General features: G+C 37.9%; 1 protein-coding gene across 3 annotated transcripts in view; it reads right to left on the minus strand.

Moving 5' to 3' along the window:
* Nucleotides 1–24,450, minus strand: part of ADK (adenosine kinase) — a 225,869-nt gene that overhangs the window by 180,486 nt on the left and 20,933 nt on the right. For all 3 annotated transcript variants that reach the window (XM_089510759.1, XM_089510757.1, XM_089510758.1), the window contains exon 3: nt 5,749–5,802. In XM_089510759.1, coding sequence (XP_089366885.1) covers nt 5,749–5,802 — 54 coding nt within the window. The remainder of the gene's footprint in view (nt 1–5,748; nt 5,803–24,450) is intronic.

Below are 24,450 nucleotides of genomic sequence, written 5' to 3' on the forward strand. Positions count from 1 at the left end.
ATCCTACCTTTTGGCGCTCTTGGTCAGACCCTTCGGTTGTGACCTGTCTGGCACGGGAGGACCTACCGGTGGCTATTATACCACCACCAGCATAGCTCACAACTTCATTAGGGTACGCAAGCCTCTCCCCCACACAGTCAGAGCATAGCTGGAGGGGAATAGGAGGCCGGAAGATGACAGTTAAGGAGGGAGGAGCCTCTTCCTTCAGGCTATCCCTGGTGGAGCTGGGTCTGCCTGATCACTCCCTCTCAGGTCAGAAGATGACAGTCCCCCCCCCCCCCCAACTATTAACATTTAAATGCACTCACAAAGACTGTTTTCAAAGCAGAAGAAAGAGCCCAAATATTTATGAATACTGTATAGCAATTTTTTCTGTACATATGAAAGTTTTCACCACTTTGGAAGTTTTAGGTTTCCTGTTTTCAGCTTGTTTCAATTATTTTTAGATTGAAAAGCATGATATAAATTAGGTGAAATGTTTTCTGACCATCTTAAATATTTGCTAATTTTTATAATCTGGTTTCCTATGAAAAAGCAGTCAAGGCCCATATAAGAGGAGATTACTGAAGAAGGGCATTGTTGGTGGCTGCTCCGAAACTGTGGTATTCCATGTCAAATGAGGATAGGCTCTTCCTCCTATCAGTATGATATGCTGAGGATGGATGCAACCACTACCAAAGAGGTGTCCTAGTTTTGTCATACTGTCCTAATCTTACCAATGCCAGCAAAGTACATGGGAAAAGTACATGGAAATGTTTTTTGTTTTATTGAAATAAAAGGTAAAGTAGCAGAAATTGTGTCTTCACTTGTCACTCTTCCTAGATAAACTCCTGTACTTTACAGCAGCTGGTCATAACCTGTTTGCAAAAAAAGATCATGTTGTTTGTAGCACAGACTAGTATTCCACCAAGGATTGATGAAAAGTATACTGCACCAAGAATTGATGAGAAATAATAATGGTGGCCTTACATGTGAACAAAGGCTGGGATATTTAAACCATGTGGTTCCTTACAGTGCCAGTATGTGCAGAAATTAACTGTGTGGCAGCCAAGTAGGTAAGACTATGGGAATAAATAAGTGAAGAGCACAAAGACAACATCCCATCTAGGAAGGAAAGGCACTGATATAGGACAGAAACTCATCTGACAATGATTCACCTCTACAAAAGACAGTAAAGTAAATCCTGACCAAGTTGGGATACTTTAGTCCCAATGAAATCAATGCCACTTATGTTATACAGGATTATCTTGCACTATTCGTTTCCATTGATCCTATTTTTGTTCAAATTAAGTCCAGATATGGCTTATCCCCAGTCAAGTGGCACCTATCCAAATAAGTGTTCTAAGATATGCAAGTGTAGCCTTGATCTAACTCAGCAAATGGACTTACAAATGTTTCCTCAGCTTCTGCATTCACAACTGTATTTGCAATACATATCACAATTTCTCTGCTATCTTTAAAATGTAGTGAAAATACCCCTCCCATAGACACTAACTTTCAAATCACCAAAGTGACTTTGAAATATTGAACAGTTCCATGGGAGTAGCCATGTGACTCTGCTGCAATAAAACAATCAATAGTATTTTGAGTGCCAGAAGCCTAACAAGTAGGATTTAGCAGAAGCTTCCAAAGCTCCAACAGACATGGAAATTTACCTTGTGCCTATATTTGTACACACCATGACTCACATTTGTTTGGTGTGGGAAACTGTACCTTGGCAGAAATTAAATAGTAGTACACAAAAACAAGCAAATGTTTCCTACAGTAAATAAAAAGGCAACTGTTTGCTTCCCTTAATAGTTACCCTCCAAGCAGGTTGAACTAATATTGGCATGATACACTGTGGAGAAATGATAGAGGAAGTCTAAGTTGTCTGGAGGGTGCTAAATAGGTAACACTAGCATATGTAACAATTTACGTGATAAGCTTTGACACAAAATATTACATACACATGTCAAAGTTACCAGAGATGCAACACATTTCCTCTAACCACAGTTTATGTGAATAATATCACACAGTGCTTGTGGGGGGGGGGGCATTATAGCAATAGCTTCATTTATATACTGCTTCATACCACCTAAGCAGTCTCTAAGCAGTTTACAACTGTAAGCTAATTGCCCCTAAAAAGCTGGGTACTCATTTTAGCGACCTCAGAAGGATGCAAACCTGAGTTGAACCTAAGTCCTGGCTGTATTGAACTCACCACCTTATGGTTTGTGAGTGAGTGGCTGCAGTAACAGGCATTTAACCACTGCACCAACAGGTCCCTTCACATTACACATTATGGAATGTGTAATACAAAACCGACTAAACCCTGTGACTACAGGTAAGAGTATCAGACATTCCAGACCTCCTTAACCTCTTTAAGTTGCAAGGGACAGAACAAGAGTGCCAACACAACCAAGAAACATGGGTGACTGTATACAAGGCTGGTACCATAATGTCAACGTTTCTAATCCACCAGCCCTTTCTCAGAATGATCGCACTGATGGGACAAACACATTGAATATCCTTGGTTTCATTGCTGTATATTTTATATTCATGTTATCTTTTTTACTTACAAATCACAAAAGCAGGCATATAATTCATTTAAACTATATATAGCTGCTTAAATACATGTAGTAAAAAAATGTACATCACACATTTGGTTCCATATGTATCAACATGTAGCTGAAGTTTAGAAAAAACAACTGTATTACGTACAGAAATCAATTTAAACATGATGTTTTACTTACAACCAAAAAAATGTTAAAAATTTTGATTTGCTGAAAAGGAAATCTATGTCTCCGAAATGCTGAAGATATTTGAAGTTGAAAGCAACTGATGCAGTATATGTTGTGCACGATTTTTTAAAAATAATAATAATAAAACTGGGAGAAAGGCAGGATATAAGTAAATAAAATCATCATAATCATCCTCATCATCACCACCACCATCACATTTTTAACCACCCCAGAGAGCTATTTCAAGTCAACCATATACATGTTATCCAACTCATTTTCTACAAGGTGATGCATGAACTAGGCAGTTTTTACATAGCTATGACTGTAAATAGGAGACACATCAATATTCTTTAAACCTAAAACTCATGGTGTAAAATATCATGTCAATTCAAATGGGCAGAACAGATTGTGAGCAAGCAACATAAAATAAATGCCCTGCAAAATAAATCAGTTATCATGGACATAAAAAAATAAGAAAAATATGTAACACTGTAACTGAAGGCAACCAGCCATTTCAAATCATTTTTAAACAGATACATCTTACATTTTGTTTCCACCAACAAATAGGCCGGCAGGCAATGGATGGAGAAAGTAACCTGGTCCTGACTACTCATAAAACATGAGAGAGATCGGTTGAAAAGCAAGTGAGGCACATGGTCTATTTGCAGCCAAATATTTGCCTAAAAATTAGTATGTAGAATTCAAGAGAACTTCTATTTGCATATACCTCCTGCCTTTTGGAAACAGTTGTTGCCTGGCAAGTGCAATGGTTTTATCATCACGGATACACAGATCTCCTGGCAGCTAAGTAACATCTAAGTAACTTTCAATGACACCGGAGAGGTGTTTCAGGATTTCTTTCCACGGCCCTTGAAAGATGATAATGCTGCACAGATTATTAAGGCAGAGAGGCTTCTTTACAGGTTCTTTACAGGCTGCCAAAGCCTCATGGCAGTGGCATGTAATGAGTAACATTTTTGTTTACTATTTGAGGCAGAAACAGATGAGATGGCCCTCTGGGTTACCACAGCCAGTCCGGTCTTTTCAGGTTGCAGCAAATTCTTCCCAGAGGACCTAAATGTGCGGGGAGGATTTTGTGGAAGAAGGCACTCCCGCAAGTAGTCTGGACCCAGGCCATGTAGGACTTTTAACCAACACCTTGTACCGTGCCCGAAAACTAATTGGCAGCCAGTGAAGAGATTTCAAGACAGGTGTTACATGGTTGGTTCTAGATGTACCTGTGACCAATCTGGCAGCCATATTTTCTAGCAACTGAAGTTTCCAAACTTGGCACGAGGGTAGCCCCATGTAGAGCGTGTTGCAGAAGTCCAGTCAAGAGGCTACTTGCATGTGTACCACTGTTTCTAGGTCGCCTGGCTTCAAGAAGGGTCACAGCTGGCTTATCAGCCAAAGCTGATATTATTTACATCCTAGGAGATGTTGGGTCATTTGCTAGCTAAAATGTTGTGCAACCTGAATAAAGTTATTTGATTTTTTTTTATTTGTTTCACCACATAATTTCCCGCAGAGAGCTCACAGTGGGCATCTAACACAATTAATTCATCATTTCATATCAACTAGGCAAATTAACTCCAAGACAGCATGGTCTCTATGATCTTTATTCTGAGCCATGTAAGGGGATGGTAAATACCTCCAGGTGCCATCATCCCCTCTTGCAGCCTTTATGAAGACCATCAAGACCTCTATCGTTCTGATGTAAGTTGTCCAATATATAATGTTTGGGTTGTCACTGTACTGAGTGATGAAGTTTTTCTTTAATATCACTGATTTTATTTCTATCCCAAAACTAATGCCTTTCTTTCCACTACACTCCATAAGCTACCTCCACTAGCTTCAACTCAATATGGAAAAACATCCAATAAATTCTGTAACTATTTTTGTAACTATTTCTGTACAGCTTATGATGATTGGTGTTCATCCATTATTCAAACATGGGCTAGTTCAAGTTCATCTTTATTACGGTCATGGACCAACACTAGTAAGAAAGGTAATAAAAGAATAAAACAAGGTAAAAACATAGGTTAAAAATAGTATTTACTATATGCTTTTAAAATCCAGTGTAACAAGGCAAGATTGGTACTAGTCTAATGCGGAGGTCATTGCTTGACGGTATTTAATCACAGCTGCACAGAATCTGGCAAGATTACATGGGCTACTCATGTGCCACAGTGATTTATATGTAAATACATGTGCACTGAAAGCATGATGCTTTACACTCTGTCACAAAACAGACCCACCCAGTTCCAACTACAAGTCACGCAGGTTGACATTTACCATTCTGGCCAGTTGCCAGGGAATGTATTGTAGCTCTAATTGGCTAATGCGATAAGATAGCCCACAACCAAGCTCCTGACATTTCTTCCAACATTGTTGCAGCTCATTTTATACCATCATCTACAAATGACAGACTTCCTTGGCTAGGACAGCACTGCTTGGTAGAACATTTCCTTATCTTCAGTTTAATATAGAATACCTCAAATCAATATTTTGTTTTTCAGAGTTGGAATGGCTTCCCTAATAAAAGCTGAATCCATGCCAAAAAAGTGATAGCTGAGCTTGAAACTTAAGTTGAATAACATTTTTGAAAGCAGCATCCAAACATACTTTCATTGTCACCCCATGAATAATTAACTGATCCTGATTTCAACACAGTGATGCCAGTCCCACATTTTCCAAAGCACCAACATGGCATTGTTCAGCCAAATATTACTATGAGTGGACTAATCAGTCTTCTTGATTGTAACACATTTATTTATGGATATAAATATTAAACAGTACTTATCTAGCTATTTTTGTGGGCACATTTCAGGTACATTATCCTTCATGAACATCCATCTACCTTTCAAAAGACAGACTAAAGAGGAGTGTCAAACCTTCAGCAGCCTAGAGATTCAAATCAAAGCATTCTTAATTTTTAAAATTGTCCTAAAACAAACCAAGTTAGCATCTTATGTTGCATACTGCTAAATTACAGTTTTAAGAAACAACATGTTAAATAACTTACAGCTCTTTGTGTTTCTCCTCTGCCAAGATCTGGTCATTTGGTTTCAAACCATACCTGAAAATAAAGAACAGAAACAAATAGTTTGAATAAGAATTCAGATTAATTGTTCTTGATTTAAGATTCCAAAGGTTATATGATCACTACATTTTTCTATCTGAGATAAATCAATGTATTTTCATACTTATTGAAATTTTAAAATAAATTTTGTGTGTGGAAAATATCTGAATACAGAATAACTAAACAATTTTCCAGTTTATCATGTTTCTCAGCAGACTTTAGCCATTATTAAATTATATTAAATTATACTGAATTGTACAATTTGGATCAAAAATAATAACAACAACAACACCTGTGAAGAAAACCAAACATAAAAATCAACATCTGTGCATAAATAAAGCTGTATTTTACAAAAACATTGGTAGAAACCTCTTACCATTTAATAGAGAAAACAAAACTCTTAAATCTGTCATGGATGCTTTTAATCACAGCAAAAGCAGAAGTATCGAAACATAAGCTTGTGTGAAGAATTGCAGAATTCCATAAGAGTGTTAAAAAGTGACTTTACAGATTTTATTTCTAATATTTTGATTATCATTTTTATTAAATTTTTTTAGAGGAACAAACTTTACAGCAGCGAGTGATTTAAAGTCCTAAACCCTGCTTTTAATAATTGGCATGTGTTGCATATGACCTTAAGTAATGCTTTTACAATACTGTCAGCATTGCGTCACATGAAGTTATCAATACACAGTAACAAAAAAATGGTGAACTTAGGGGGAAATTGTTGGGGTATGCAGACGAGCTGTGTCTAGCATACACACATGCAGAGTTGATGCACATAGGCAGGAACGCCTAGCAGATAGTCTCTGTGAAGAGGCTGGCTCAGAATGGCACAGGAAAAATCCACCCACACACAGGCTGCACCTTTTCCCTTGAAGGAATGAATCTCCAGACAGCGAGACTTTATTCAATGAGGCCTTTAATCTTGGTTGCACAATATTTACAAAGATTACACAGCCGTCTTGAATACTCTCAACTATACAGTCTAACGAAGTGCTTCTCCAACCACCAACCATAACAACCCAACAACAGAGATTCTGCCCCTCTCCCTTATATTGGTGGTCCTCTTGGGGTCATGAGACAACAATGCAATGCATTAATTAAACCTGGCTGGTTTCATACCCAGTGCCTGTTGCATCAGACTACCCATGATGCGCTGCTGGCTGGCTTCATGATGGACAGCTCACCAAATGCAGATTCATGCACCTGCCCCTTGAACTGTAGTAACCTCTGCTCCAGTTCTACCTAGTGGTCACATCCATGTCATTTTCCAGACCAAGGTGCAACATGGTCTTGACAGAAATGGCAACTAAATTAAATGTCCACTTTCCAGAAAAAAAACCTCTACATCCCCATCCAACACATGCATGGGGGTACATTTCTAATCCACATTAAGTAAAACAGGTATACAGATATTTGCATTTGAAAAGAGCAGGTTGCCTACTTTTAACTGTGGTCATCTGTGAACTAACATATGGATTATTCTGTGCCTAAGAGTCAGAACCTTTTAGAGCAGTGGTTCTCAAACTTTGGTCCTCCAGATGTTTTGGACTTTGTCTTCCAAAATCCCTAACCATTAGCTGTGTTGTTTTGGGCTTCAGAAGTTGAATTCCAAAATATCTGGAGGAACAAAGGTTGAGACCCACTGTATCTACAGCTTTAAAGTATCCTAGGCAGAAGCTCCATCCCTGGGCCTGTGTTTATGACTCTGACGATTCCCACTCTAAACCTCAGTTCCAGAGTCTATGCAGCAAAGCAAAGGCTGAATGAGTCTTTGTACTAAGAGAAAACAAACACCTAGAGGGGAGGGTGGTTTGTGCGAGAGTACACAGATAACCACTCAAAGAACCACAGCTACAGAAAAGCAACCATTTCTTCATGGTCTTTGTGATTTATGCACCTGGCTAGAATACCAAGTTTGATATCCACAAGAGATGCGAGGCGTCTGATCGTGGCTGCTGTTCAAACTGCACAGCCAAGACAGGTTGTTGTTGTGTGCCTTGAAGTAACTTTTTTGCTTGTGGTGACCCTAAAGTGAATCTATCACAGCGTTTTCTTGGCAAGATTTGTTCAGAGGGGGGTTGCCTTTCTCTGAGGCTAAGAGGCTTGCCCAAGGTCACCCAGTGGGTTTCATGGCCCAACTAGGAACTGAACCCTGGTCTCCAGAGTCATAGTTCAGTGCTCAAACTACTAAACCATGCTGGCTCTCTCAAGACAGGGCTACAGATCATGAAATTATGAATGCTTTCTATTTTTTCTATGCTTTTGTTTGCCTAGATTTTTCAGATAGAATGTCTCGCCTGTGGATTATTGGCCTGAGACATGAAAGCTGGAGTTCACCTAACTGAAATTCTGAATACATTTCTATGTGAATTGTTAGTTTTGCCTTCTGATTTTCAACTAAAAATCTAGAGAGGCTATAGTTTCCCCCCAATGCTAAGTGAAAATTTGGATCTACTGCAGTGGCTGTTCCAATTTCTTCATGGCCCTACTAGAGATTCTATGCTTTGAATTGCTGGGCAGCAGAGACATGCAATGGAAATCAGATAAGGTGATCATTTTTCCTGACAATACAAAAGAAATAGGTAGAATCACAGACTCAGAGTTGGAAGAGACCAGAAGGGCCATCCAGTCCAACCTCCTGCCATGGCGGAACTCACAATCAGAGCAGCCCTGACAGATGGCCATGCAGCCTCTGTTTAATGACCTCCAAATAAGGAAACTTCACCAATCTCCGAGGGAGTGTCGAAAAGTGCTTACTGTCAAGAACTTCCTCCTAATGTTGGTGGAATCTCTTTTACTGGAGCTTGCATCCACTGTTCTGTATTCTGGTCTCTGGAGAAGCAGAAAACAAGCTTGCATCATCCTCAATGTGACATCCCATTCAAATACTTAAAGGGGCTATCATATCACCTCTTAACTGTCTCTTCTCCAGGCTAAACATACCCATCTCCCTAAGTCTTTACTCATATTTACCTTTTCACCTTTCATATTTACCTTTTTCATCTTATTATATCATAGCAACAAATTCTCCTTTAGGCTTAGAGAGGAAATTATCAATCTAGCAAATATGAGAAATGGGAAGTCCCCTGGCCTTGGTGGATTTCCAGTTGAATAGTACAGCCCTTTCCCAAGTCTGTTAGCACCAAGACTGCTAAAGCTTTACAAACATGTCTAAGTATCCAGGTCCCTCTCTTTATCATTAAATGATGCCCATTTTGCTCTAATACCTAAACCTGGTAAGGATCATACTCACTATGCTACATACTGCACTATTTCCTTACTTAATGTTGATATCAAAATATTAACAGTTATTTTAGGTAATAGATTACAAAAAGTAATTTCATCTTTGGTAAGTCCTGACCAGAAGGGATTTATCAAAAACAGGTAGGGCACTGATGGAATGTAATTATCCCTAAGTACTTATCTTCGATGACTGATCTTAATACAAGTAAGCTGATTATAGATATTGCACAAGATTTAGACAGATGGGCAGATTTAAAGCTGAGTCTGTGGAGTAAGGTAAATAAAACTAAAATGCAATGGGATCCTACTGATCAAGACTAACATGGCTATGTCTTTGAGTTTGACAATTAAAACTATTATTATATTATAAGGTAGCTTACAATATTTTTTTTTAAATTAAGGTAAACATTAGTTTACAAAAGTTAAAAGAATTAAATAATAATGCTGTTTTTAAAAACATGATGAAAAACACTTAGAAATACCAAAGATCCTGAGGACTCTTTAGTCCATAACAGATGGTCAAGTTGGGAAAAAGGTTAGAGGCTACACTGGTTCATAGTAATAGCCCCCAAGCCAGGGGAAAGACTGGAAACTGTTCCCAAAGAGATATGAAGAGGGATTTGGAGAAAATGGAAAAATGGAATTCAACGCACTTTGGAAGTGGACTGAAATTTGCTCTGGTGAGATGAGCATTTGGGGGAACTGGATGACTAGAATGGCAGACAAAGAGTCCTCTATTGAAGAGACTGTGTCTTATGGAGCAGTTGAGGCTGATGCCAGTAAGACATGAACCTGGAAGAGGTCTTGGAGGAGATGGTGCCTTCAATCTCTCTCACTGTGGTGTACATTTTTTGTAAATGATGTAGCTTTTAATCTATCAATGAGTTGAAGAAACCAAGCTCATCAAAAATCATGCCCTTGACCTTAGATATGGTTTGCTGAAGAATGGCTGAGAACCTAAGACATGTGTAACAGCAGAGCTTTACTGCAGTTTTTGCCTCACAATGTGAAATATGTTAGGCTGATGTGGTGTGCTGCCTTGCAAGACAATGAGCCCCTAAATAGACAGAATGGGCTTGTTTCTGAATATACTCAGCTAACTTATTTAGTATGGAAGCCACAGATTCTCAGAGATCCTGCAGATAGACTCCAAATCAGGCCTGGTAGGTGATGATCTGAAAGGTGACAGCTGCAATGGATAGGCTTTTTCTGCTATGGCATCAAGTTTGCAACCATCCTGATTTATTGGAGTAGCATGTAAATTGTCAGTGTTGTTGCTTTATGCTGCCTCCACTATGACAAAGTTAGCTGGAAGATGTTTTGAAAGGAATATGCAGGAATTTTCATTAACTCGATATAAGTGTTTGAGTGTCTTAGAGGCAGGCAAAGCAGAAGGCAGCTTCTTCCAGGACTGCCTGGTCACTTTCCATTCCAAAACCTTACTATGATTTTTTTTAACTCCAATAAAAAACACACCAGGTTGGGTGAATCTACAAGGAAGCATGTGAATTGCATAGCATAACAGACAGAGACAGATGGACACTTCATGTATCAACCTTCCCTAGCGTGATTTCCTCCAGCCTTGCTAGAGAGTTGTACTCTAATATAGCTAGAGAGGATTAGCCTTGGAAAAGCTGCTACTAGCATTGTGAGGATGGTGAACCTGTGTTTCTCCAGATGTGCTATAATTTCCATTGTTACTATTAGCCATGGGAAGATTACTTTGCCACACTTTATAGTGACTTCAGGGAACAAACCTCTGATGCTTCCAACTTGTTCAATCGACTTTCCCATGATTGCTCGAATATTCCACAATGGCCCCCCGTATCCCAAGAAGAACTAAAATCTCTTATCACCCAGATTAAATCTGGAAAAGCCCCAGGGCCCGACTTAATTCTGCCGGAGCTTCTGAAAGTCAATATTTCTTGGTGGGCTCCTCTTCTTGCTTCCCTCTTCACTCTTATTAATCAAACGGCTCAAATTCCTCCAAGTTGGTTAAACGCAGTTATAATCCCTATCTATAAGAAGGGTTCTAGAAACGATCCATCTAATTATCGACCCATAAGCTTACTCTCAGTTGTGGGCAAACTTTATGGCCGTTTCCTCAATAACCGCCTCGCAGAATGGATAGATAGTGAGAATATTATAGGTAACAAACAAATTGGTTTTAGGAAAGGCAAAACAACTCTCGACCACTGTTTGGTTTTAAACCACCTGGCTGAGAAATATTCTACTTCCCAAAGCAAAGGACTATACGCGGCATTTATTGATTTGAAATCTGCATTCGATTCTATTCCGAGAGAAAGGCTGTGGATAAAACTTTTTGCCTCTTCTATTGATAGGAGACTACTTTGGTTAATTATGAATCTATATAGAGATACAACTATACAGGTGAGATGTGGCACTCAGGGTAATTTCACGAAATCTATCCCCACTCAAAAAGGTGTGCGTCAAGGTTGCATTTTGGCACCCTTATTATTTAACCTTTATCTTAATGATCTCTCTGCTTCCATTTCCGCGGAAGCACGCCACTCTCCTAAACTAGCCTCTGTTAGTATTCCTTTACTTTTGTATGCAGATGATGCAGTTCTCCTTTCCTTTTCGGAAATAGACTTGAAACATATCTTGAGAGTTTTTGAAAGTTATTGTGAAGATAACGGCCTGATCATCAATTATAGCAAAACAAAAATTATGGTTTTCTCAAGAAAAAAGACTCGATCCAGGTGGATTCTAAATGGACATAGGTTAGAACAAGTTAACACTTTTAGGTATTTAGGAATAACTTTTCAAGCATCTCTTGGCTGGACATCCCAGAGTTCAATAGCTGTTCAATCAGCAAATAATAGTGCCAAAGCCCTAATCCGATTCTTTTATACTAAAGGAGGCCAATTTTTACCTGCAGCCTTGAAGGTGTTTCAGGCCAAGGTTATACCACAATTGTTATTTGGAATACCCATCTGGATCCAAGGTTTCTCTGTAAAATTAGAACAGGTCTTTTCCGTTTATCTTCGCAAATTATTTGGAGTACCTAATTGCGTCCCTTCAGCTGCTTTACGACTTGAAGCGGGCTGCCACTCTGTGGAATGCTCTGCTTGGACGTGGACTTTAAAGTACTGGTTGAAACTCTTTTATGCGGGCCCTGACTCAGGTCTTTGGCATCTTATACGGAAAGACAATTATACCACCCTATGGTCTAAAAATATCCAGGAAAAATTGCTGAGATTGGGTTTCTCAAATAGTTTTTTAATGTCACAAGACCTTTCGAGAGCCCAGCAGATTATGATACGCCGCATAAGAGATATTGATACTCAATATTCTTTATCTTCTGCTTGTACCACCTGCTCTCCCATTAGCCTAGGGCTACAGTTTAACTCAGAGAAGGAGGCATTTTATCTGCAAAACCTGACTATTCCAAAGTACCGAGCTGTGTTCTCTAAAGCCAGATTTAATGTAATTCCTTCAGCACTTCTAGAGGGTCGGTTCAAGGGAATCCCTTACCATGAACGGGTTTGTCCCTGTGGTGATGGTTCTATTGAGTCGTTAGAACACGTTTTATTCTTTTGTACCTTCTATAAAGACGAGAGGGCAAGATTAATCTCTCCCCTCCTGCTCAAGTCTCCAGGCAGATCGAACAGTTGGTATATGGAATACCTGCTGAACGATACTGAGAAAAGTAAAACGGAAACAGTGGCTAAGTTTCTTTGTTCGGCTGTTAAAACACGCAAGACTATGAGTCAACATAATTGAACAGCTTGGCCTTTTGCAACTTGCACTTATCTAGGCTCTGTGCCTAAGGCCTTGTATTATACACTTTTTTTTTTCTCCTTTTAGAGCTTTTCAGTTAAAATAAATATAAATTTCTATCCTTTGCGCAGGTTATGAATATATATTCCATGATTTTATCTTTAAAAGTCCGTGTATTTTAATGTTTTTAATGTTTTAAATACTTTAAATGCTCTATATGTTTTATATTTTTATATATATTCTGATGTTGATGGCTTGTTGGCTGAAATAAATTACTGATTGATTGATTGACTATTAGCCATGTTGCATGGGGCTAATGGGAGTTTAGATTCAACACTTGGAAGACCTCATGTTTCCCACAGCCATACCAGATTCTTGAAGCATAATTACCAGATTTCTTTTTAACATCCCAGTACTGAAGGCACATAAAGATATTTTGAACAAATTCCATTTTGCTAAATTAGATGCTCCACTCAAATCTCGACAACGTTATACTAAGGCAATCACAATACAAGCTTCCTTTGCCTCCTTTTAAATAATGCATTATTGTTAAAGATCTGAAATTTCATGCTGGACACTGAGCAATTGCAAGCAAGCAGCTGAAGCCAAATGGTAGATTATGGCTCTTCAATTTCATTTCCAAGCACTTAAGCTACACTTTGGAAACTAATGGTCCCTGACTGAAGTTAGCATTTTAAAGACAAGGCTGTAAGGGAGAAAATGGCTTAGATATATAGTGTCATTAGAGACAATCTAGAGCATATTAAGCCCATCCCTTGGTAAACTTAAAATCTGCATACTGGAAAAACAACCTAATTATTAATGTAAGTCATTCTTTATAAAAAGGAGTTTCTAAGATCCCGCTCCCCCAAAAAATCTCAACTGTCTGAAAAACACAAGACATACCAAGAAAAAATTAGAGAAAAATATGTAGGAAACAGAATTTCATAATGGAGTGGGGGAGAGCAGTTTATTGTAATCAGGCCTAAACACTGTCACCTAATCATTCTGGATGTAAACAGCATCCAGTAAGTACTCAGATGTTATCAATGAATGCAAAAGACACATCTATAGATGAGTTCCACTTCACTTCAGCAACTTATAGATATTGTTACAATCAGTTGGGCAATGATATGGGTAGTTAAGATGTGATCAAGGAGATCCCATTTGATCTGAGCTTCCATTATGTTACTCATGTGAAAGAAAGCCAGATCACTAGACCACCACAATTAAAACTACATGGCAATTGATTATGATCAGTTACTGGAAGAAATTTCATGGCCAATTATGCAATTGTTGGCTAAGCAACACAGTTACAACAGACACTATGAAACTATCACAGCTGCTCTATTTTTAATTCTCTGGATGTTACCACATTCGGTTATCTGCATCCAGATGAAAGAATGACAAGCCCTTTATCAAAACAAGAAATGGCAGCTTTGAAAATGAATACATATTACATGAAACACGAGGATGCAGTTGACCTAGCATCTTCGTTTTCATCCCCGAAGAACTCACAGCTATTTGTCCATGGCATGACATAATCTGTATGATTCTCTTCCTAACACATGCAACCGATTATGCTAGGTGGTGAAAAAACAATGGCATGATATCTTCACATATAACAAGTGATCGTAAGTATTTTGTAGAAGAACTCAACTCAAGACACCATCTGTGGCTACAGATAACATAATTCTACCATTGGGAAATCATAGGAGGTGCCTGTTTCCATAAAGCCAAGCAAGGAATCCTACATAATGGTATAACTGATCGAATTATGTATTGCACTAGACAAGACATCAAGTTATACTTTTCTGTTACACGTATAGGTATCCTGTACTTTGTTCTGCTTTGCAAAATCTATCCAAAGGCATAAAAAAAGGCCATAGAAACCTGAAGAAACTACTGGTTTACTTAAACTGAGAAGTTAGTTTTCAATATAATCTATGATGACAGCTTCCAAATAAGATATAGGCCCTGACAGTAAAGGACTCATTTTCATCTAAGTCCTTGTATATATTAAATGCTTGATTCATGTAGCCTCATTTTTATGATCCAATATTCACAGGTTAGGTAAACTGTCCATTCCATCTAGCATTCAACCTGACTGTACATTTTAACAGTAAGAATTTAAGCTGTAATTAATACTGTTCCAGGCTTAAAGAGCTTTTGAACATAACACCAAAATAATAGGTTTAACTGATTAAAAATGGATTGAGAAAGCAAGAAATGCCTAAAGCTTATTAATCACTGCATTATAGTGAACTATGGTACATTTATTACATCCAATCAGGTCTTGTCTTTGAAATTAAAAAACAATTATTAAGTTTAAAATTAAAAAAATGATGACCTCCACATAACAAAAGGGTTTGAGCCCGAACAGATAGGCCAAAATAAATGTGCTTCGGGTCACTTTGGAAGTATGCTGCTTAAATGATACATGCATCTTAAGAGGCCAGAAGCTGCGCCACAGCTGCACTCTAGTCCTTAGGACTGGAGAGTGGTTTTGGCGCGGCTTCTGGCCTCTTAGGATGTACACATCATTTAAACAGCATATCTCCAAAGTGACCCGAAGCAGCTTTATTTTGGCCTGTCTGTTCAGGCCCTAAGAAACCCTAAAGTACTTAAAATTCCCATGTGGACTTTGCCTCCCCCCGCCCTGCAAGACCGTTTGTTGTGCCCATGGATACAAAGGCTATGTGCCTATGGCCGCCACAGAAATGGCCTTAATATACACAATAGCCATATATTTTCTTGCATTTCGTTGTGTTGCATGGGCAACATGGCTACGCTGAATACATTTTTTGAATCTGAAGTTAGCCACGTCTGGGGAATTCTAAACTTGATGAAACAAACAGACTGAGTAATTGATACTTACTGTGAATGATCATTCAAAGGTGGCTGAAGGAGCAATCCACAATTCACAACTATTTGTGGATCAGTAAGCTTATTTGCATCCTGCATCCTGCAATGAATGCAGGCTTCTTATAAAACACATTGCAGTAATATCAATATGCAACATGTTTCAAGACCTCAAAAGTTAGGCAGTTGTTATATGTGAACTTTGCCCAGAACAGGCAAATTCTTCAAAAAGCAAAAAGTCCAAAATAACATTTCCAAAAGCAGAGGTTTCAACTCAATAAAATGATGTCTGTTCAAGAATGGTTTGCTTTATACACTGAATGACAAAACACTCATTTATGCCAAACATTACACAAATGCAGTGTATAAAAATAGACAGTAGTGCTTTAGTTCTACTCAAAATGGTAATTTTATAAAAGCACAAAAGGAGGCTATTTTGGCTTTGGTTTGTTGTTTTTCAGCCATAAACATTTCCAATATACTGAGGTCCTAATTTAGATTTTAATTTTGCAGTTTGAAAAAGCATAAACAAAATGGAATTGTTAAACTTTAAGACACAGAACCATTTGCTAGCCCTAACTACAGCAACCCACTGCATAAAACACTAGATGATGAATCAACATTTATGTAAACTGGATTTAGTCTTATAGCTGTAATTTTGAAAGCAACTTTTAAATTTTTTAAACTAGAAAATAGTTTCTAGAGAGGCCCTTCTCTCTGGCCCACTCTCAGGCTCGCTTGATGGGAACAAGAGAGAGGACCTTCTCAGCGGCCGCTCCCAGGCTCTGGAACTCCCTCCTAGAGAGGCCAGGATGGCGCCATCCCTGCATTCCTTTTGGCGGCAGATGAAGACATTCTTATGCCGTCAGGCATTTTCAAACTGCTAAGGGCTGGGATTTAAATGTTGTGAGTTTTAAATTTTAAGGTTTGTATTTTCAACATGTTACATTTTAATTCATAACTGTTTCAACATTTAAAATTGTTTAATTATTTTTTAATTTTATATTTATACATTTTAATTTAGCATTGTTTTTAAATTGTATTGTTTTCAAATTTGCTGTTAGCCGCTTTGAGTCCCTTTGTTGGGAGAAAGGCAAGATTTAACTAGATTACCACACTATACTCTTATAGGGCTGCTATTCCACTTTAACTGCTCTGGCTGCCTCCTGGCAGCCAGAGCAGTAAAAGTGGGAAAGCAGCACTATAAGAGTGTAGTGCGGCAATGTGATAAGTAAATAATAATAATATTGTAATAATAATAATTTTTGTTGAGTTTATGAACCACATTTTACATGGTTCAGTTAACCTATGCACGATGAAAGGATGGAAGGCTGAGTGGACCTTGGAGCCCTCCTCTAGGATCAAAATTACAACATTGTGGCTGCAGTACCTGCATTTAACTGCTGAGCCACCAAGGCTCCTTATATGTAATTATATGAAGGGGATGAAGGGTAATGTTTATCATGTGTTTAAACAGGATACTAAGCAATATAATATTGCATAGGTTCATATAAATCAATCAGAATTTGGATATGTGTTTATTTTTTAATTATTTAGAGTATTTATACCCCACTCTTCAGCCACAAAAGCTCTCAGAGCGGCTTACAAATGGTTAATTAGACAGTTCCCTGCCCTCGGGCTTACAATCTGTTAACATGCTGGCATTACAATTAGAATTCAAAAAACAATTGTGCTGAGTAAAATGTTTTTCCACTTTAGAAAACAACTGCAGAAGTAGAGTTTTAGACTGTTCTCCATGAGGAATGCAGTGCATTTGATGAAAGATTAAACTTTTTGCAGATGCACTGTTTTTTATTTCCTCTCTGGTAGGCCCAGGAAATAAAAACTACCACTTCCAACAACTTAAGTCTGAATTTCTTTTTAACTTTTTTTTATAATTTTAGAAAAATTAGTACAACTATACAATCTATAATTTATATCAAAAAAGAGGAGACAATAAGCAGCAATAGCACGTTCTTAAGCTACAATGTAAATATAGGCTTTTAAAATACCAACGTTTAACTTACAGTATTGAAGAGGTTTAAAAAAAAACCCGACCAGGATACATATTTTCTTACAACTGCCAAGGACATGTGTAATATGTGTATTCTATTTAAAAAATCACACTATTTCCCAGCCACTCTGTTATTTAATAATGTAATCTTATTTCAATTATGTGTGCTCAAGCAGAAGCATTATTTCAATTAGATATGCTACCGGGACATGCACAATACCATCTGTCCCAATATCTGAAAATAAACAATACTCGAAAATGATGTAAATTTGACATTTCATGAATAAGAGCATGATTAAATTGGCTGGGCTGCTGCACTAGCAGTAACTCATTATACTGGTTATTAGCAGTTAATAATTGCATGTTATCTATAAGGGCTGTTGTGAGTTTGATTATGTTTAAATGCAAAATAAATATTTCCTTCAATTATGCTCTTTGATCAACAGACATGGCCAAGTTTGCATATTCCATTTGTCAAAGGTATTTTATGGTTTAAGATTTGTCTGTAATTTTAAGATTTACCTGTAATTCATGAGAGTCGCCTCTCTAGTGTAGAATTTCTCAACACAAATCCTTCCTGGTATAAGATGAATGTAACTGAAAATTTGGTTACACCAGTCTTAACATACTTGATTTATAAATGGATGTGCACATGTACATGTCTTCATATTGAGTGTTGACGTATACTAACTTATAAAGCATAGAAATTTATTACGTTTCCTTCATGGGTTTGACACAGCCTATACAGATTTCAGGAGAGGATAAGCAGTCAGAAAATTTGTAACCCAGGGCATTTTCTTAGCTGTATCTTGATATATCAAAATAAAAAGGCTTGTTGTTTGACAAAAGTGAAGCATTTTTAATTCACTTATGTCATTGGCCCTTGTTTTTATTCTAATCAGGACAAAAAACAAAAGCCAAGAACTACTAAAGGAAAATGCAAGTTTCTTCTCAGCACCCTGAACTTCCAGTGAACACCATGTTTCACATTTTGAGTATCCTGACTTTAAATGAGTTTGTATTTTAAATGAAATTCTTGGCTGGAATGTCAGGTCCAATTGCTCTGCCTCTTGTTTTCTTTAGTGGAACACCAGATCTAACAATATCCAGGAGTCAATAACGTATGACTGACAAAGCTAAGAGTTGGCACACCAGTCAAATGACTTGCCAAGCAGGATCAAGTTAGTCACTATTTGTCTGCTCTCAAAGATTCAAAGACTGTCACTGTGTAAATGGAAATTTAATTTTCCATTTAATTAACATCCCATTCGTTCACAAGAGTAATGTAACAATGTTCATCCCACAGCCAGTCTCAAATACTTACTCAACCAGCAAGTTCATTAGGTGAAACTGGGACAGTCACATAAAAACAGACGAAGCTACAAGAAAGCCTCCATTTCCATTGCTTCCATTTCCAAAATTTCTAATTTACAGTGTTTCTCGAGAAATAAATACATCTCACCCACAATGCATAGCTCTCTCAATGTACCTGTGCAGTTCAGCAAAGTAGAAAAGGAAAGAGAAAGAGGAGATAAGAAGGAGGGTGAAATGAGAGAGCAATACTCTGGTGTTTCAGCATGGTGTTTTGACTAGTAAGATAACGTAACTGAATTGAGCTTCTTTTACCTGCCCTAGGTTGGCGGAGTGGGAAGGGGGAAAGGTCCTGGTGTTTCCTTGCCTGGTAAGAAAAGGGAGGGAACAAAACTGGAATCTTGGGAGTTTAGGTCGGGGTGAAAGATATTTGCTCTATTTGCTTAGGTGCGAGGGTAAAGCAACTGAAGTTTACTTTCTTTATTGCGAAACCTTCAGAGGGGTTTCACAATAAAGAGATGTGCTGCCTCTTTCTCAGTCTTTCTTGATGCACTTTCTCTTCCTGGTAAGCCTGCTGGAGAAGGCAAAGTAGAAGAACATGGGTCTTACCAGTCATTTTCTGACTATGTGCTCCCCTAAAAAGAACTAATGCCTAAAGGCAAGCCAGCTTGTCCTATCTGAGCCACCTAGGGATTAGCAGTTGCTGCCTCTTCTTGGCCCCCAGGAGAGCATCTTCATATTTCTCTGGCTTGGAAAGGTCATGATGTCTGATGTTTTATGCTTGAAACCTCTTTAAAACTGGTAGAGGACTGAGTATGATGGCTAACTTCATGGCTACTTCAGTTCTGTTGCAATTCATCCCTTGGTTTCCAGTGATTATGTATGTGGAACTGGATCCCCATTTTTACGTAATTTTCAATTTACATTGCAAATACAGAAACAAAATCCTGACATAAATCATGACATGCCTGTAGTTCACAAGGTTGCTTTTAAGCAGGATGGGCAACTGTTAGGAATTTCCGCCACCCACAGGAAAACTGAGATACATTCTCACCATACCCTTCTCGCAAAAAAAGATAAATTCTTTTTGCTCCCAAATGTCCATTATAGAGGCAATTTTACCATGTTTTTTGGCCTCTCTGGGCCATTCTCAGCCCAGGAGATGCTTTTCTTTCCAAATGTGGGGTTTTTTTAACAAAGAAAAATCTCAAAAAAATTGTTGGGGTCTCTGGGGGCCACATGAGGCCTGCAGCCTGAACTTTTAACTCCCTTGTTTTTAAGGATAAAGTGGAAGTGAGAATTTTGTACAATGTCCTAACCTCCTTTCAAGACCTACAGAATAAGATAAATTGTAGGGAACAGCTCAGGCTGATGTGAATTAATTATATTTCAACATTACATAAGCAGAGGTTTCCTGTTTTTATTCCAGCAAACACATCTCGGACTCTGACACTGACAGCCATCAAGCACAAAGGCAATGAGTGGTGTGAAACTTGAACTAGCCTCAACATAGCGTATCATACCACATGCTTATTGCCTAAATAATGCAACTGTTAAAGCTTTGGCTTTTTGGCATGGTAGTTTTCCAAAACTAAAAAGAACTACATATTAGTCATAAACCTCTCCACCCTCTAATCCACAGAGTTTTCAGTCAAGAATCAAGGCTGTACTCCCCCCCCCCCCCAGATGGGACTATTTAGTACAAGTGTTCCACTTGTACCAAAACAATGAAACAAGCAACCACTTCAGATACTGGTACCATTACATTTAAGAGTGTATTTAATTTTTTAAAGCCTGTAAGCCTGCAGGCAGCAGTCTTTGTATTTTTCAAATAAACTTTGCATAGTGCCTGTTCAGTTTAGAAGCTTCATAAGTAATTTTGTGATCTTATTTATACTGATGTTTAACCACAAGCTACTGTTGTTTCATTTTAAATGCTTTCAATAAATTTTTCGCTTAATGGGGGGTAAATCTAATGAGAGTTTAAGTATTCACTGGAAGAAAAGCTGGTGATTTCTCTGCAGTCTCAGCCCTTTCAATACAGCATAAATTATGTTACTTCTGTACCACCATCCAGTTTACATCCCAGAGAGATAGTAATGCATAGAGCAAAACTGTCACATGCTTTACTGCTGCAGTAATGCTGTTTCACAAACAGAGATACAATTGCAATCTAAAAGTACTCTATCATTACAATGAGCTTAGGGCTGAAACATACCTAATATGTCACTAAATCTAGACCAAGTATGGCTTCTGTTGCACAAAAGAGGAATTAGCACCACGTGCAACTGGTCCTGTCGCAGTCGGGTACAATCTTTCTGAAGTTCTTATAACCGTTCTTGAAGCTACTCTGGATCTACTTCCCTACCAGCTTTGGCATAAGCCAGGATCCTTCTTACACACACTTTTTCTACAAGACTGACGTGTACATAACACCAAACTGTGGCTAACTACTACTTTATGAAGTGCCCACAGAACATGTTCAACAATATATCTTCACTTAATTTTGAATTACTTAGTTATGCTAGACGTTAGAGTATTTTGACCATTCCCAAGTATCACCATTCATTTTTCAAGGCCAAATATATCTCCCTCCTGCAATACTAGAAAGATGTTACCAAAATAGTATTCTCTTGAATAAAAAGGGTGGTGCAGTGGTTAAAGTGGCTCAGTCCTAGAGGGTTCCAAGATCCACTCAGCCTTCCATCCTTTCATAGATCAGTAAAATCAGTACCCAGCCTGTTGGGGGCAATTGGCTTTCAGACTGTAAAATGCTTAGAGAGTGCTAGTTCAGTGATAAATGGTATATAAATGTACTTGCTATTGCTATTGGATCCCTAAAAGGTTTGGCAGGATTTGAAGCATGTCCCATTGGTTGAACAAAAATAAAGAGGCAGTTTGATGGGTTTTCTGACAACAGAACAAGACACATCAATTATGTCAAGCCTACATAGTTCAAAATTATTTGGTGTGATCAATTACCACTAGACATTGACAGATTTTGTAGTTAATTAAAATGTACATGATGTATTTTCTGTTACTGAACTGAGACTCAAAGTAGTACATAATTTTGGAAGCAACCTGACAGGCAGCAGCGTATAACTATGTTTAACACAAGACTAGAAGCAGCATGTGACACCATAAGACAATATACCTGTCAACGGGAAGGAACACCAAGAATTCAGCAAATGTAAGAAAAAGGAGGTGACTGGGAGTAGCCCATCTACTTCAGAACTCCAGGGCAGGTTTACCAGTCAACAGATTATATAATATGTAGTTCCTCTACACTTAATAATAAATAAATAAATAAACATTTTATTTGTATACCGCCCTTCCGTAAGATCAGGGCGGTTTACAACAGTTAAAATACACAATATACACTTTCCCTAATCCGCTTTCATTTTGAGTAATCATTATTTTTACAGTTGTCTAAATGCTAATCTGAGACACTGTACAGTCTGAAAATAGACAATGGCACCAACCTGGTTTTTGATCCATTGTTTCTTGCCGCTTTCACAGGCATGAAATCAAGTTCTAGGCAAACAATCATCTTACCCAAGAACTATTTGCCTTAGATGTTTTGACAGTTATCTTTGATAACATATAGATTCAGTCAGGCACCTCACCAAATCTTGGAAACACACTGTGATACAAATATGTATTCACGATGAACACAAAAGTTTGCTTATATGTGCAGAAAACTCAAGGCGATTGCTCTTGCAGGATTGAAATATGCAGAGTATAAGTGAAGAAAGTAAAACTGAAGAAATGTTAGTATCAATGCTTAATAAAGAAGGCTCTGTCCACTGAATGTTGGAGTCTTCTGTAAACATTGTCTGCAAGTTTTAGAATCTCTTTAACTGAAAATGGAGAAAAACAACATAGAATTCTTAAATCCAGTTACTAGATTAGACTGCTATGTAGAATGATATGTATGGATTCAAGATGGCAGGCAAATTATATATTTGACACAGAAATTTGACATTAATTAACTCACCTTTTCCTAGAATATGAAAATCAACATCTCAAAAGATTGAGCAATTTTATCTGTCAACAATAGTAACATGAACAGGCACAGCCTTCTAATGTATGCATTTTGGGCAGACTAGCTAAGCAGAAAGATTTGTAGCTGTCTCCACCAGTGATAATGATTAAACAGTAGTAAGCCAAAGAGTACAATACAGCAACAGTAAAGTAACACTAAAAGCTATGCATTGTCTTCTATGGACACTGTCATTTAGGTCCTTTAAAATGTTGGTTTTCTGTCTAGGTTATTCCATTTCACAAAAGAGGACTTTTCAATCTGAAGATAAAAGAAAGCCACCCATTGTGCTGTAGACATGTAGGTTGTCTGTTGAACCTGCAATATGGTAAAAATCACTGCCATAGAAGCTGGTGGGAAAGAGCCACAAGACTTGGTTCTTTTGACTCATAGGCCTCAAAAGCAGGGCAAGGAAGGAAGACAGGCTGGTAGTTTTCCACAACTTATTTTTGAGTCTATTTTAGCATAAAGTGACTTGGAAATATGAAATTCTCCCAAAACACACAAATAACAGACAGAAAAACAAAAACCCACACGATGATGAGTCACCACGGTAATTTCCATGAAAAAGGAAAAACATGGACAACACTACTCATGGAAAAGCAAACCACACTATTCAAACTCTGAATTAACTAGTTTCTGTACCAGAATATAATAGAGGTTGAGGCCCCATACAGACAGGCCAAAATAAAGCTGCTTCAAGACACTTTGAAGGTATGCTGTTTAAACGATGCATGCGTACTAAGAGTCTGGAAGTTGCGCCAAACCTGTGCTCCAGTACTTAGAACTGGATCATGGCTTTGGCGCAGCTTGCGGACTCTTAGTACACATGCATAATTTAAACCGCATACCTCCAAAGTGACCCGAAGCAGCTTTATTTTGGCCTGTCTGTACAGGGCCCGAGTCTCCTTTATCTGGATTTAGAGGGGGTTTTTTTCGTTCAGATATTGGAATATTTGCGTATTTATTTTCATTTATATGAAAATAAATTTATATGCTGCCTTTCTGCTAGAAACAGACCAAAGGTGGTTCACAAATAAAAACATTTTTAAAAACTGTACAATAAAAGTTTTAAAATAATTAAAAACATTGATGTAAAGACAGTATAAAATTACATATGTAAAAAATATGATTAAAATGCACAACCCATATATATAAGCCACCCTGTCATGATTATATATTAAAAACCTTCCTGAATAAAAATGTTTTTACTTGCTAATATCCTGTGGAATGAGATTCCAAAGGGTGGGAACAGCCACTGAGAAAGCTCTCTCCCATGTCCTCATTGGGACCAATAGAAAGCGTTCCTCTGAAGATCATAGGGCCCTGGCAGGTTCATGTTGAAATATCTTGGAGGTAAGACCCAAAATTAAACATGAAATTAATTTAATTTTCATATATACCTTTTAAACATAGGTAATTT

This window comes from Sceloporus occidentalis, unplaced genomic scaffold (assembly GCF_023333645.1).
Source record: "Sceloporus occidentalis isolate IW3139 unplaced genomic scaffold, rSceOcc1.0.p SCAF_2, whole genome shotgun sequence".
NCBI classification, from domain to species: Eukaryota; Metazoa; Chordata; class Lepidosauria; order Squamata; family Phrynosomatidae; genus Sceloporus; species Sceloporus occidentalis.